At 39.9% G+C, this 13248-nt stretch overlaps 1 protein-coding gene across 13 annotated transcripts in view; it reads right to left on the bottom strand.

Moving 5' to 3' along the window:
- Positions 1 to 13248, bottom strand: part of LOC140728956 (cadherin-related family member 2-like) — a 134600-nt gene that overhangs the window by 51361 nt on the left and 69991 nt on the right. For all 13 annotated transcript variants that reach the window (XR_012099222.1, XR_012099221.1, XM_073048095.1 and 10 more), the window contains 4 exons: positions 10382 to 10621; positions 7154 to 7223; positions 5819 to 6424; positions 4436 to 4507 (listed from right to left, as the gene is read on the bottom strand). Coding sequence is in view for 11 of the 13 variants with exons in the window: in XM_073048095.1 (XP_072904196.1) it covers positions 4436 to 4507; positions 5819 to 6424; positions 7154 to 7223; positions 10382 to 10621 (988 nt within the window). In the remaining 2 variants the exon portion in view is untranslated. The remainder of the gene's footprint in view (positions 1 to 4435; positions 4508 to 5818; positions 6425 to 7153; positions 7224 to 10381; positions 10622 to 13248) is intronic.

The following is a 13248-nucleotide window of genomic DNA, read 5'->3' as shown; positions in this document are numbered from 1 at the left end:
GCCATACTAAGGTCAATCACTTACAGAATGTCTGGGTCAATATCATGACAGTTGCCTTTTCACTCCAAAGTAAATGACCTAGTCCAGATAAAAATATTCCTGCATGATTTTTGCATAAAAGGCCTAGAATTCTTTGTTTGGAGGGTGTAGATATTTGCCAAATTAAAATTTTCAATATTGGGATTGATTGAATTCTTCCAAGGATATCAAGGCTTAATTGGAATTGGTAGATCTGTCAAAATCTAATAGATATTTCAAATGAAGAGTTCAAGCAACCGACTCCTTGTCTTACTTCATAACACCAATTTTCTTAAAAGTGCTAAAAAAAAACTTCAACAACATTTCAACACATCTAAATAATAGCAAGTTTCTTTGTTGGAACTGCTGGAGACACACAAGCCTGTTCAAATAAATCTGAATAATATGGCTGCATTCTTAAGGGTCCCTTATGATTAGCCAAACTATTAAATCTGTTCCCCACCATTTGCAAATTTGTTATATAGGTTCCACAAGTATTTCCCAAAATCTGAGTACATACCAGTCATGGCACATTATTGGGCCCAAGGGTGGCCCTGACCACAATTAATCATCTTTGTAGAAAGATTTAATGATTTTCTTTACTCTGGTAGCCAGGAAGACTGAAGCTGGCTGCATGCAATTTTGTTTTAATTTGAGCCATGATGGATGCAAAGTAATTCTGGTGTTGAAACAGGAGGCAGAACGAAGAAGCCGGTTGTCTGGCTGTGGGTGGCAATGTACCACAGAATTCTGGGAGCCTCACAAAAGGAACAAGGGCATATTGTCTAGTGAGGGGATATGAGTGTGAGGAGATTGACATAGAATTGCAAAGAAACTATAGAAACTTGCCACCCTGCCAAATGTCTATGCCAGCATCTATAACCCACTTAGATCTCACCTCTGCTCCAAAGATATCCTACCACCTCTTTCTATACCTGCATCATGCCTGCCACCCTCTCCCTGCACCTATCACCATCACATGGGCGTACCAATGCGACCTGTTTCACACATACCATGGGACCTCTAATTTCATACACTACTGATCAGGTAAGCAATTTGTCCTGAGTTTCAATCAGTTCTGTGAGTGAGAGCTGACGTAAACCCCCAGGTTAGGATCATTTAAAGCTATCTCGACTTTACCAGTTCTATGCCTAAATCTAGCTGTGGCGGAAACTGATACAGCTCGATATACCTGGTACGATAAGGAAGACATCATCATGGTAATAATAGCTTGATTGGTGAAAGGCCATTTAATTGAGAGATTTGTCTTGGGGAGAGGATCTGTAGTTTTGGTACAAACTCTCATTGTGTAGTATTAGTAGTAGTGAGATCACTCGAGTCGAGTATGATGTTCTCCAAAGTCGTTGTCTTTTGGTGGGTCCTCACTTGACTGTAGAAGCTGATCCAGGACTCACATAACCAGGATGTTAGGGTGGATTCTCTTAATGGAGGATATCTGTACATGAATTTGTTTAAGGTGGGTAGGCTGATGCATGGGTAGTCACCACATTGTCCTTGACAGATTGGGGTCATGAAGTGCAAAATGACAGGGGACTTCCTCCACCTTCACTTCCATTGTGATGTGTTATCATCTGCCACCAGCTCCATCACTGAGGTCCTGTTTGGATTGCTCTTTGTCAGAAAGCTCCCCTTTGACCTTACCACCATGGGTGACCCTACCAGGAGCTAAGAGCCAGACTGTATCGCTTTCAGGATCTCCTGTACATCCTGCTCTTGGATTCCTTTCTGATTCTTCTCATGAATGCTTCCCAGATGCCAAGAAATATCTAATGAGCATTTAGCCTATTTATGTTATATTCATTAAATAAATTTCAGGTAAAAGAAATCTTTGCCGGTAATCTTTTAGTGCAATCACAATGATCATAATATCATTAAAATATGGAAGAAAACATTGAACTCGGATGGGTCAAAGACAGTGGAAGTAGATAAACGAAGTGTCTTTATTCTTGCCATGTGCGTGAGGGAATGAATGCTGCCATTTTGTGAAGCTGCTCTGTAACCTCCATTTTGTGAGCTGTTTGATAAACTGATTCTTGCTCTAGGATAACTTAATCGGAGCAATTGAACGTGGACATCAGAAATTTCAGCTTTTGATCTGCTAAACCTGAGTTCATTCTGAGATAAGCTATATATTGTGTATAATGCCAGGTTTGCAGAAGTAATCTTATTTTCTCAGCCTAGTGTCTGAGTGACCTGGTTTAACTGGCTTGAACCAGAGTCAGGTAGAACAAAAGAAGTCACCTAAGGCATGAAGTTGTGTAGCCCTTGGACTGTATCCAATGGGAATCTGTTACAGGTCAGTCAGGTGACCAAGAGTCAACAAGAATGAAGTGCAAAATTTGAACTGATGGGGAAGACTGTAAGAGTTTAGAGCTTCAAATGCAAAGAGGCAAGAACTCAGTTGACTCAATTTTGCCAGGAGTTACCCCCATGCCAGGGATTGGGAGAAGAAAGGATTGATCGAGTGGCCAAGAGAAGATATTCTATTTTGGTTTTATAATTGGAGAAATGGTCTAAGTGAGTATTGATACAAAGGAAACAGTAGAATTCATATCTTATGTTGTTGGCCTGGGGTCAACATCATTATGTTGTTGTTTGTGCAGAGACAATAAAGTGCAAGCTTTAATTAATTAAGAGCTGTGCAGTGAGTTGGCACTGTGCTGGTGGAGCAGCGGCATCCGAACTCAAACTTTGGAACAAGAGGTCATGGGTTCGAATCCAGCCAGCTCCTTGCATGAGGTCTAACTGTAGTTGAGTGTCAAGCTAGCAACACAGCCTCATAAAGCAGATAAAACACTAAAGAAATAACAAGGTTGCCGCCCGATGTGCCAAATAGGTGCGGGGATGAAAAAGAAGGTGATTTGCCTAACCTAGTCCATTGATGAATAGTCAACACCTTCAACGATAAAGTACTTTTTTATAATTGTGAGGGGAATAGACAGGTTGAATGTGGGGAAATGGTATCTTTTGGCGATGAGCATAGACAGGTTAAGTATGAGGTTTATTTTTGCTGTTTGCCTTTAGGAACTAATCCAAAGGCCATGCTGAATGAGGGCAAAGTATTTTCTTTAGAAGGAAGTTGTCTTTTATATTTTTTTGGAAGCTCTGAATACTTGAAGGTATTTAGTTTGTGTGATTGGTGCTGTGATTTCTTTTGCTTGCACCTGCAGGTGTTCTGTGATTTACAGATGTTAAACATACATCTTGTCACAAAAACACCATTGATTCTTTGGGGTGTGTGTCCTTGATTTATGAATTTTCTCTGTAATAAATAGCCTTCCAGTCTTTGGGCATTGTGTACATTGTACCAAAGTACTCAACATGTATTTCATCCAGCCTTTTCAATTAACAAAACTGACCTTAATTAAGTGTTTTGCTGTAAATCGGCCCTCAGGTGACTTGAAGAATAGTAAAAGCTATTGTGGTTTTAAACTCAAGTCTTGCATTCCTATCCACATGCTCTTCTGGTGGCTGGTGTAGAACTGGCTGCCTCTTTGCCAGTAGGTCTGGGGAAGTTCTCATTCCTTGCACTAGCACTGTAAAGCTTCTCCATATGACAACACCACCATATTAGCTGCCTGGCCCTTCTTCCTTTCACAGTCGGGCTTGGGACAGCCCATGATGAGGTTCAGTCCCACGTTTATTGTAGTAAGGCACATCCTTGTTCTGAGGTGACTGGGTGATGTAGCATTACTATTAAGCTGTGCTATGATACCTTCAATAATCAGAACATTTAACAAGAATGAAGGTCCAGACACTATGTTGAATCCTGACAATTCTCTTCTGGAAGCCAAGGCCCAGGTTTATGTGAGGTTGGCTGCTATTTACCTCTGTGCATGTTACACTCTTTGTACACAATTAATTAACTTGATGCTATGGTAAAGTAAAATGGGAGCACAGCATTTGGTGGAGTGTAATTATTGCCGAAGCATTAACCACTTAGACCAAAAGGCCTGTTCCTATGCTGTAAATTCAGTGCCATTCATTGAAAAGTAAACTAACGGTTTACTACAATAAACGTGGGACTGAACCTCATCATGGGCTGTCCCAAGCCCGACTGTGAAAGGAAGAGGGTAGAGCATATGGTTAGCAACCCCACCCCATCTTTAAAAACCCAGAGCTATAGAAATGCCAAAAGAACCTCCAAAGATCTCATCCCTGGCAAGGGAAGGATCTTTGAAAACAACTTGGAGGATTGGCCTAGAAACGAGGACTCTGGCGAGCTGCTGTTGGTGGCCTATGCGCCTGTAGGGGTGATGGTCTTAAGTAAGTAAATAAACGTGCGACTGTTGCAGCTGTTATTATATCCTCAATTGCAGAGCAAATTTCAGACTAGTCTAATTATTCTAAAATATCATTATACAACTTTCTCTTGATGTTGATAATCTTCACTCACCTTTTTTAGTTTCTGTTTTAGAAAATACAGGTGCATTGTCATTTTCATCAGTAATGATAATTTTAATGTGCCCTAAAAATACAAAGTAATGATTAATGTCATTCATATTGGCAAACTCTTAAAGATGTTTGGGAAGTAGAAGCTCGGCAAAGATGGATTGATTGCCCTCCCTCCAGTAATAGATCACTGTAAAACCCAGCCAGGAAATTATGTGGGAGTTAAAGGCCCATACCAATAAAATAAACCCTAGGACCTTGACTTCCAGGAGATTTTGGTCAGGAAATTGAACTATGCAAGGCAATTGATCAGAATCAAAAGCCAGGGATTAATAGGTGTTACCTTGGTCAAACCCACTCTTGCTTAAAAGTCACTTCCCATCATTACCCATGGTCAACAATGCAGTTGCCTCCTTGCACCAGGAACAGTGGTCTTTGTGCAGTGATGGGGCCCCAAGATAGAAATAAAGCGTAAGGCCTTGCCCATTGGCTTGATGTTCCCTTTGGTCCTCTAAAGTTGTGTGCCATCAGAACACCTTTTCACTGTTTCCAAATATCTTGCATAAAACAATTGCAAAACATTACGTTATTTAAAGATGGTTGTTAAAAATTAAATTTGAAATGATAAGTATTTAAAAATTGCTATAATTAGTTGAAACATACATAAAAATGTAAATGAATATATTACCTAAAATTGCCTTTTAAGTGAATGCCAGCGAGACCATTCAAATGATTGGGGCTTCACCAGGTAAACTGGTGTAAAGGTGTAAAGCTGAGAGGCCGGAGAGGCCTGAAATGTACCTGACCCTCCTTTGACTCACCAGAGAGAGGTGAGATGTGTCTGCATCTGACTTCCAGGGTGTTTTTGACACTGTATTGGCATGGAAGTTTTAACCCGTCAGTCAACCTTCGACATATTAGAAATCAATTGGTTTTGTTTGGAACAGGTTGACCACAAGTTGAATAAAAATCCATGTTAAATGGACTAGAAGTCAACTTTTTTGTCAGTGGGTTGCCGGTGGGATCTGCCCTGTCCACCCCCGTAATTCTGCAGGGCTTAATTGAGGTAAGTGGGTAAGGAGAAGGTGGTTGTCATGGATATGGCTATGGTTTTCAGAAGTGCAATGCAGTGGAGGAAACAATTTCCTGTGTGTGACCACTCAGATCAATGAGTGATCCTGGTAGTGGTAAAGTTAGTTTTAAGGCCCATACAGATATTCAACTTCTGTTTCAGGGACCTGCTACAGTTACTCAAAAACCAGGCCTGATTAATTTAGCGCAAACAAAACTTATGTGAATTGTGCCCAGCGTGTTGCGTTGATAAATTTCTATGCTTATAGAAGCAGAGCCCAAGTAGTTTCTAGACCACTGATCAAATAGAGCTGACCTTCCTCGCTCATGTTTGAAGAATGCACAGTGTTGTAGTCCACAACTTGTACTCTGAGCAAAACAGCTTCAACTCTTTCCCGGTCAACAGGACCACTGTAGATCAAAGCTCCAGATTGCTCCGCCAGTCGGAACCAGTTTTTACAGAGTGAACTGTTCATCCTTTCCCCTGACCCATCAAGACATTCAGCTCCTCTGATAAAGATATGCAATTCTGCGTCAGTGTCTGGATCAAAAGCCCGGATTGTTCTGATGGTTGTATTGATTATTCCATTTTCACTTGTAAACACGTCATAGAGTGAACTTCTAATGAGAACAGGAGCCTCATCATTTGCATCTAAGATATCCACATTGATGGTTGTGTAGCTTGTATTTGGATCATACCCGAAATCAGTGGCTGCCACAGTTAGTCTATATTTCCGCGGACCACCATCATAATCAAGCCAGCTCTCTGGAGATAAACGGATGCAAGCCGAATGCGGTAGGGCTCCTTTCCCAGTGCTGATAATAAACTGGCCCCTTGCCCCATCTTCAATTCTGTAGGTCACCAGCCGGTTTGAATCGGTTACATCACTGTCCGAAACGTGTACCTCAAAAATACAGCAATCTAAAACAAAATATTAAGTTGATTTATTTCGGTCAAAATTGTCATTCTATTGGTAAACCATGCCAATATCTTAAAACCTAAGATATGCAAAATTCTCAGTGTTTAATTTAAATTGATCTCTATTTGAGGTGTAAGATTTTCATCTAGAAATCGACGCAGAAACCGTTACAGAGGTGGCCACTCTCTATTGACCTTTAAGGGCTTTGCATTATCCAAAGTCAACATATAAATGCAAATTTTTCTTTACATCTACATCAAATATTCCATGATGTTTAAAACACTCTATTGGAATGTGCCCAGATTTCAGATTTCCCTGATTGTAATGAGAAAAGAAAACTTCCAGGCTCATATATCACTTCACATTGTGGTGATTCCACATTTGTGGTTTGTGTGAATAATTATTTCTACCATCCAACTTGCTGAATGGAAAAAAGTTGTCAATATCTCTGTCCTGACACTGAGACAGTAAAGCTAATTCATTTCACAACACTGGGGGTCTGTGGAATAAATATGACTGATGAGTAGTTTGTCCTTTCATTTTTAGTAAATTTAAATCAGCATAACACAGTTCATCCTCACATATTTAGCACCAACCCAGCTCCTTTGATTCATCTACGTTATAGAGAAGGCACAGCTGCTACAATAAATATATGTTTATTGCAAGCAACTGAAGATGAATTTACACTACTTAGAATTTAATTACCTCTTTATCTCATCAACAGCTCTTACCCTGCTGGTCTTCAGGAATAGCGACAAAATATGCGCTTTGGTTAAAAACCGGGCCATTATCGTTCATATCCTGAAATATACGATATTAACGGTAGTTTATTCATTTGTTCGAAATACACTGGTTAGAAACTAATTATTAATCTACTGCATCATCCAATGATTACACATCTTCTGTCACATAATCAATGAGATTAAACTGTGAGTTGATCAGAAATGTTAAATAGATTTCTAAGATGTTTCAGGAATTGAAATGGTATTTTCAGTCCCGTGGACTGAACGTTCTACTGAACGATGGCAACAGGACAGAAGTGAATAGTGGCCAGGGTTAGGGAAGGTGTGGACTGCATTTAGTAGAATTGACAGTTGGTACAGGGATTATGAGGTTGGAGCCCATCCTAGGAGCAAATGGGATGTTAATGGTGGGAGAAGTTCAGATCAGCCTTAGACAGTGTCTTGGTATGTGATTAAGTTAGTGGCAAGTTTTCAATGGGGATGAAAACTCTAACCTTTCACATTTCTAATACTGAATTGAAGTAATTGTTTTTTGTCTTTTGATATTGAATATCCAGACAGAAGATCTGAGCTCTGAAAACAACTTTAAGAAGAAACTTGAGACTGATACCAAGCATATGGACTGAGTTATGACAAAGCGAGAAGAGTTCCATCCCCTTAGTCTTCCCTGCCACTCTCTGGGACTATGACTAATCAGCACTTTAGTTTTTGTTGCTGTGAAATTACCAATATCAAAAACTCCATACTTTATAATCTACAATATGATTTGATCAATGAATAAAGTTCTTCTCAGCACACTATCAAATCCTTTTAAAAGTGTAGGATTTAAAGAAAAGAGAAAGATTAGCTTTATTTGCCACGTGTACATCGAAACTTATAGTGAAATGCATTGTTTGCAACAATGACCAACGCAGTACAAGATGTGCTGGGGCAGTTCAGAAGTGCCACCATGCCTCCGGTGCCAACGTAGCATGCCTATAACTTACTAACCCTAACTTCACATCTTTGGAGTGTGGGAAGAAACTGGTGAACCCAAGGGAAACCCACATGGTTCTGGGGTGTATGTACAAACTTACAGACAATGGCAGGGATCTTACAGCTGGTACTGTAAAACATTATGCTAACCACTATGCTACCAACTCACCCCTACTCTCCTTGTTGAAACATTTTCGCTGCCTACAGGCTACGTCAAGATTGTGATGGAAAACTCTCCACCTGTCTAGATGAGAGCAGCCGTCTTCCCTTGGACAAGACAGCTAACTGTATTGGCACCCCATAAACCATGCTAAACATTCATACCCTCCACTGCTGGCTCATGGTATGTACCATATACAAAATGCATTTCAATTGCCTGCTCAATCTATGCTGATATTACAGTATAAATCCATGATCTCCAATGCCCAGAAGAACACACGCTTCAGGTCTATCATTAAGTGTAGGTTCCTCTCCAGACCACACCTTGCTGACTTGGAAGTATATTGAACTCCTCACATACATTCTTGCATCTGAAGGTTTGTAGTGATTCAAGACAATTCAACATCATCTTCTAAAGAGCAACTATGGATATACCAGTTTAGGTGATCATTCCCAGCATGCCACAGCCTCTGGTTGCGCTCGTGAATAATATTCCAGCAGGCAATAGCACAATTCTCTCTTCTGAACAATATTTTTGGCCAGAAGTTCAGAAATCATGAATTTGTTCTTCCAAATGATTTCAAACAAGCACAAATGTGGACCTAGAACCTTTCTTGAGACACAGTTTTAGAGTTAAAGTACGTCAAGTTTCTTTAAAAAGGGAGCCCACGAAAGAGGCTAAAAGTCAGTGGAATAGACAATGATGGACAAATGAGAGGTGGAGGGAAAGTGTAGAAGTAGATGGACAGGGAGATCATGTATGAGAGGGGCCTGGGTGTCACCTCATTATCTTGTGAGGCATAGGGTGGACTAGCAGCAGAAAGTGATGGTCCCTCCACTTCCCCCAATGGGATTACAACTGGCTGCTCTCCTGCACTGAAGCAAATGGAATACAAGAAGGGGAATACAACAGGCAGCCAATGCTCCTGCACTTCTTTAATTCTAGAGACAAAAGATAATTTTTTTCCACTTTCTCTACAGCTTTTGGGAGGTCATTAAACAAAAAAGAACTTTCAAGATCCTTACAGATACAAATTTACCTTGAAAGAAAGCCATTTATTTAACTTTGAAACTTATTTGACTTAATTGACTGAAAATTTCAAGGCATTTGTCATGGCCTAGTTTTAACAGAGAAAAAGAGGAGTAGTAGGATATCACGATTGTGTCCTCTTCTCATTGCTACCATCAGGGAGGACATACAGGAGTCTGAAGACACACAATCATGTTGTGGAAATAGCTTCTTCCTCTCTACCATCAGATTTCTGAATGGACAACAAACCAACCAATGAACTCTACCTTACTATTTTTTACTCTCTTTTTGCAATACTTATTTAATTTAATGTCTATCATATATTTAAAAAATATATGTGTGTGTATGATAGACATTAAATTAAATATGTATTGCAAAAAGAGAGCAAAATGTATTTCTTATTTTAATTTATAATTCTTTGGGGAATTGCACTGTACTGCTGCCACAAAACAACAGATTGAATGACATATCCAGTGATATTAAACCAGATTCTGATTCTGCTCTACCTATAGACTACTTAGGAACATTGGCAATGAAATTCCACTTATTTAGTATAAATGATTACTAGAGAAGCATATAATGGTAAAATTACTTGAATAATATTTCAGACTGCTCCAGAGATATGTATTTGATTTCTGTCCTGGCACTAGGGAATTTAATTTCAGATAATTAAATAAAACATGGAATTAAAGCTCATCTTAGCAATGCTGGCCATGAAGTTACTAAATTATTGTAAAAACCAATTTGCTTCACTAATATCCTTCAGGAATAAAACGTCAACTGTTTATTCATTTCTATTGATGCTCCTGGCCTGCTGAGTTCATTCAGGATTCTGCATGTGTTGCTTTGGATTTCCAGCATTTTGCGTTTATGATATACTGGCCTTGCCTAGTTTCGACTGCATATGAGGAGACCATCCCAACAACAATCAGATCCTCAGTTCAAAGACGATCAGTAACGTTCTATAATTGCTGTCATTGTTAATGACAGCTAGATTCTGTAAGCAATTTTAAAAATATATAGAATTGAGGACAAATGTTTTATTATCATACCTCAACTGTGATGGCAACTTGCACTGAGGAGCTGAGAGCTGGATTACCACCATCTTTGGCTTGGATAATCAGATTAATAACTCCATTCAAAGAAGGGTCCATCGATTCTCTGTCCAGTGGCTTGACCACAGATATTACTCCATTGGAGCAATTAATTATAAAATGTTCAGTAAGATCTCCATCAATGATTTTGTATGCAATTTCACTGTTTGGGGAATTCTCTTGGTCCCTGTCAAAAGCCTGGAAATTATAAAGTACAAGAACATTAATGAGATTTGGCCTTACTGTTGTAAATCATATTAGCTGGAAGATGAAAATTGATTATGCGCCAATAACTTGAGTTAATCATTGAAGATTAACTGAAGGTTAGCAGCTTACCAGGTGATTTAGTGGCTAAGTATTACTATAAGTGAGTCCATTCTGAAGACCTATCTATGTGTGGAGACTTTACCCAAAACAGGCAAGTATCCCTATATTAACAAATAGTGTTTTATTACATCAGAGCAAGGTCCAAATAGATTCTCACAGTAAAAGAACACACACAAGTAACCTGCTTGTATTTTGTAAGATTAGGGCCAGTCCTAAATGAAACATATGAAGGAAATAGGAGGAAAGGAAAATCAGGTGGGCTGTGAAACTGGCTGTAGAATTACCATCACTTATCTTGTGGTACAGGCTGAGATCAAAGTGAATGAGTAAAGAGGATTTTGGTTTAAATTAATCAAGTCCTCTGCATTATTGCCTTATGGGACTTCAAGCATGTCAAGAATGTGAACGTGGAAAGGAATGTAATTATTAGATTCATTAAAGATTAAAGGTAAGCTTTATTTGTCACACGTACATTGAAACATCAAAGCGTCCAGTGAAATGCGTTCTCTGTGTCAATGACCAACGCAATCCAAACAAGTGTTGGGGAAAGTCAGCAAGAGCTGTCATGCTCTGGCAGCGGCATAGCATGCCCGCAACTTACCAACCTTTGCCAACCCGTTTGTCTTTGGAATCCAGCAGGAAACGGGAGCACCTGGAGGAAACTTACGTGGTCATGGGGAAAACATGCAAACTCCTCACAGAGAGCAGCGGGAATTGAACCCTGCCACTTATAACAGTTTATTTCAGATAACCCTAGGAGGATTGCGGATTGTAAGGAAATTTCAAAAGACACCAGATATATTTTTGAAAGATCTTGGAATTGGATGTCATAAATAATAGGCACAGAAGAGGAGATGGGACCTGGGGAAATTCAGCCATGATCACATTGAATAATGGGACAGGTTTGAAGGGCCAAATGGCCTATTCCTACTCCTAGGGTTTTCTTTTGTGTTTAATTTAAGAGGTTGCTCATACTGAATGGATTTTACTGCTATCACTTGAAAGTCTTTCACTACCGATACCTCTTGCCAATTGAGTACAAGAGTTGGATGACATGGTACATCTGTACACGATTTTGGTGAAACCACACTTTGCTGATTGTCTGCAGAACTGGTTGTCATACAATAGGAAGGATGTGATTAAGCTCACATTCAGAAGAGATTCGGAATCAGAATCGGAATCAGGTTTATTATCACCGGCATGTGACGTGAAATTTGTTAACTTAGCAACAGTTCAATGCAATATGTGATATAGAAGAAGAATTTAAAAGTAAATAAATAAATTACAGTATATGTATGTTGAATAGATTAAAAATCGTGCAAAAACAGAAATAATATATATTTTAAAAGTGAGGTAGTGTTCACGAGTTCGATGTCCATTTAGGAATCAGATGGCAGAGGGGAAGAAGCTGTTCCTGAATCGCTGAGTATGTGCCTTCAGACTTCTGTACCTCCTACCTGATGGTAACATAGAATAGTACAGCACATTACAGGCCCTTCGGCCCACAATGTTGTGCCAACCCTCAAATCCTGCCTCCCATATAACCCCCTACCTTAAATTCCTCCATATACCTGTCTAGTAGTCTCTTAAACTTCAGTAGTGTATCCATAGAACATAACAGTGAGAAAAGGGCATGCCCTGGGTCCTGAGAGTCCTTAATAATGGAAGCTGCCTTTCTGAGACAATGCTCCTTGAAGATCCCCTGGGTACTTTGTAGGCCAGTACCCAAGATGGAGCTGACTAAATGTATGACCCTCTGCAGCTTCTTTCAGTCCTGTGCAGTAGCTCCTCCATACCAGACATTGATGCAGCCTGTCAGAATGCTCTCCATGGTACATCTATAGAAGTTAGTGAGTGTTTTAGTTGACATACCGAATCTCTTCAAACTCCTAATGAAGTATAGTCACTGTGTTGTCTTCTTTATAGCTGCATTGATATGTTGGGACCAGGTTAGGTCCTCAGAGATCCCCCTGTGAGGATTAGTATGCGTTCCTTTGTCTTACCCTTCCGGAAGTCCACAATCAGCTCTTTTGTCTTACTGACATTGTGCAAGGTTTTTGCTGTGACACCACTCCACTAGTTGGCATATCTCACTCCAGTACACCCACTTGTCTCCATCTGAGATTCTACCAACAATGGTTGTATCATCAGCAAATTTATAGATAGTTTTTGAGCTATGCCTAGCCACACAGTCATGGGTATATAGAGAGAATAGAGCAGTGGGCTTAGCACCCACCCTGAGGTGCACCACTGTTGATCATCAGTGAGGAGGAGATATTATCACCAATCCATGCAGATTCTGGTCTTCCGGTTAGGAAGTCGAGTGTCCATTTGCAGAGGGAGGTACAAAGACCCAAGTTCTGTAACTTATCAATCAGGATTGTGGGAATGATGGTGTTAAATGCTGAGCTATAGTCGATGAACAACATCCTGACGTAGGTGTTTGTATTGTCCAGGTGGTCTAAGGTCATGTGAGGAACCATTGAGATTGTGTCTGC

Source organism: Hemitrygon akajei, chromosome 6 (assembly GCF_048418815.1).
Source record: "Hemitrygon akajei chromosome 6, sHemAka1.3, whole genome shotgun sequence".
Taxonomy (NCBI): domain Eukaryota; kingdom Metazoa; phylum Chordata; class Chondrichthyes; order Myliobatiformes; family Dasyatidae; genus Hemitrygon; species Hemitrygon akajei.
This window is presented reverse-complemented; position numbering and strand designations above follow the sequence as displayed.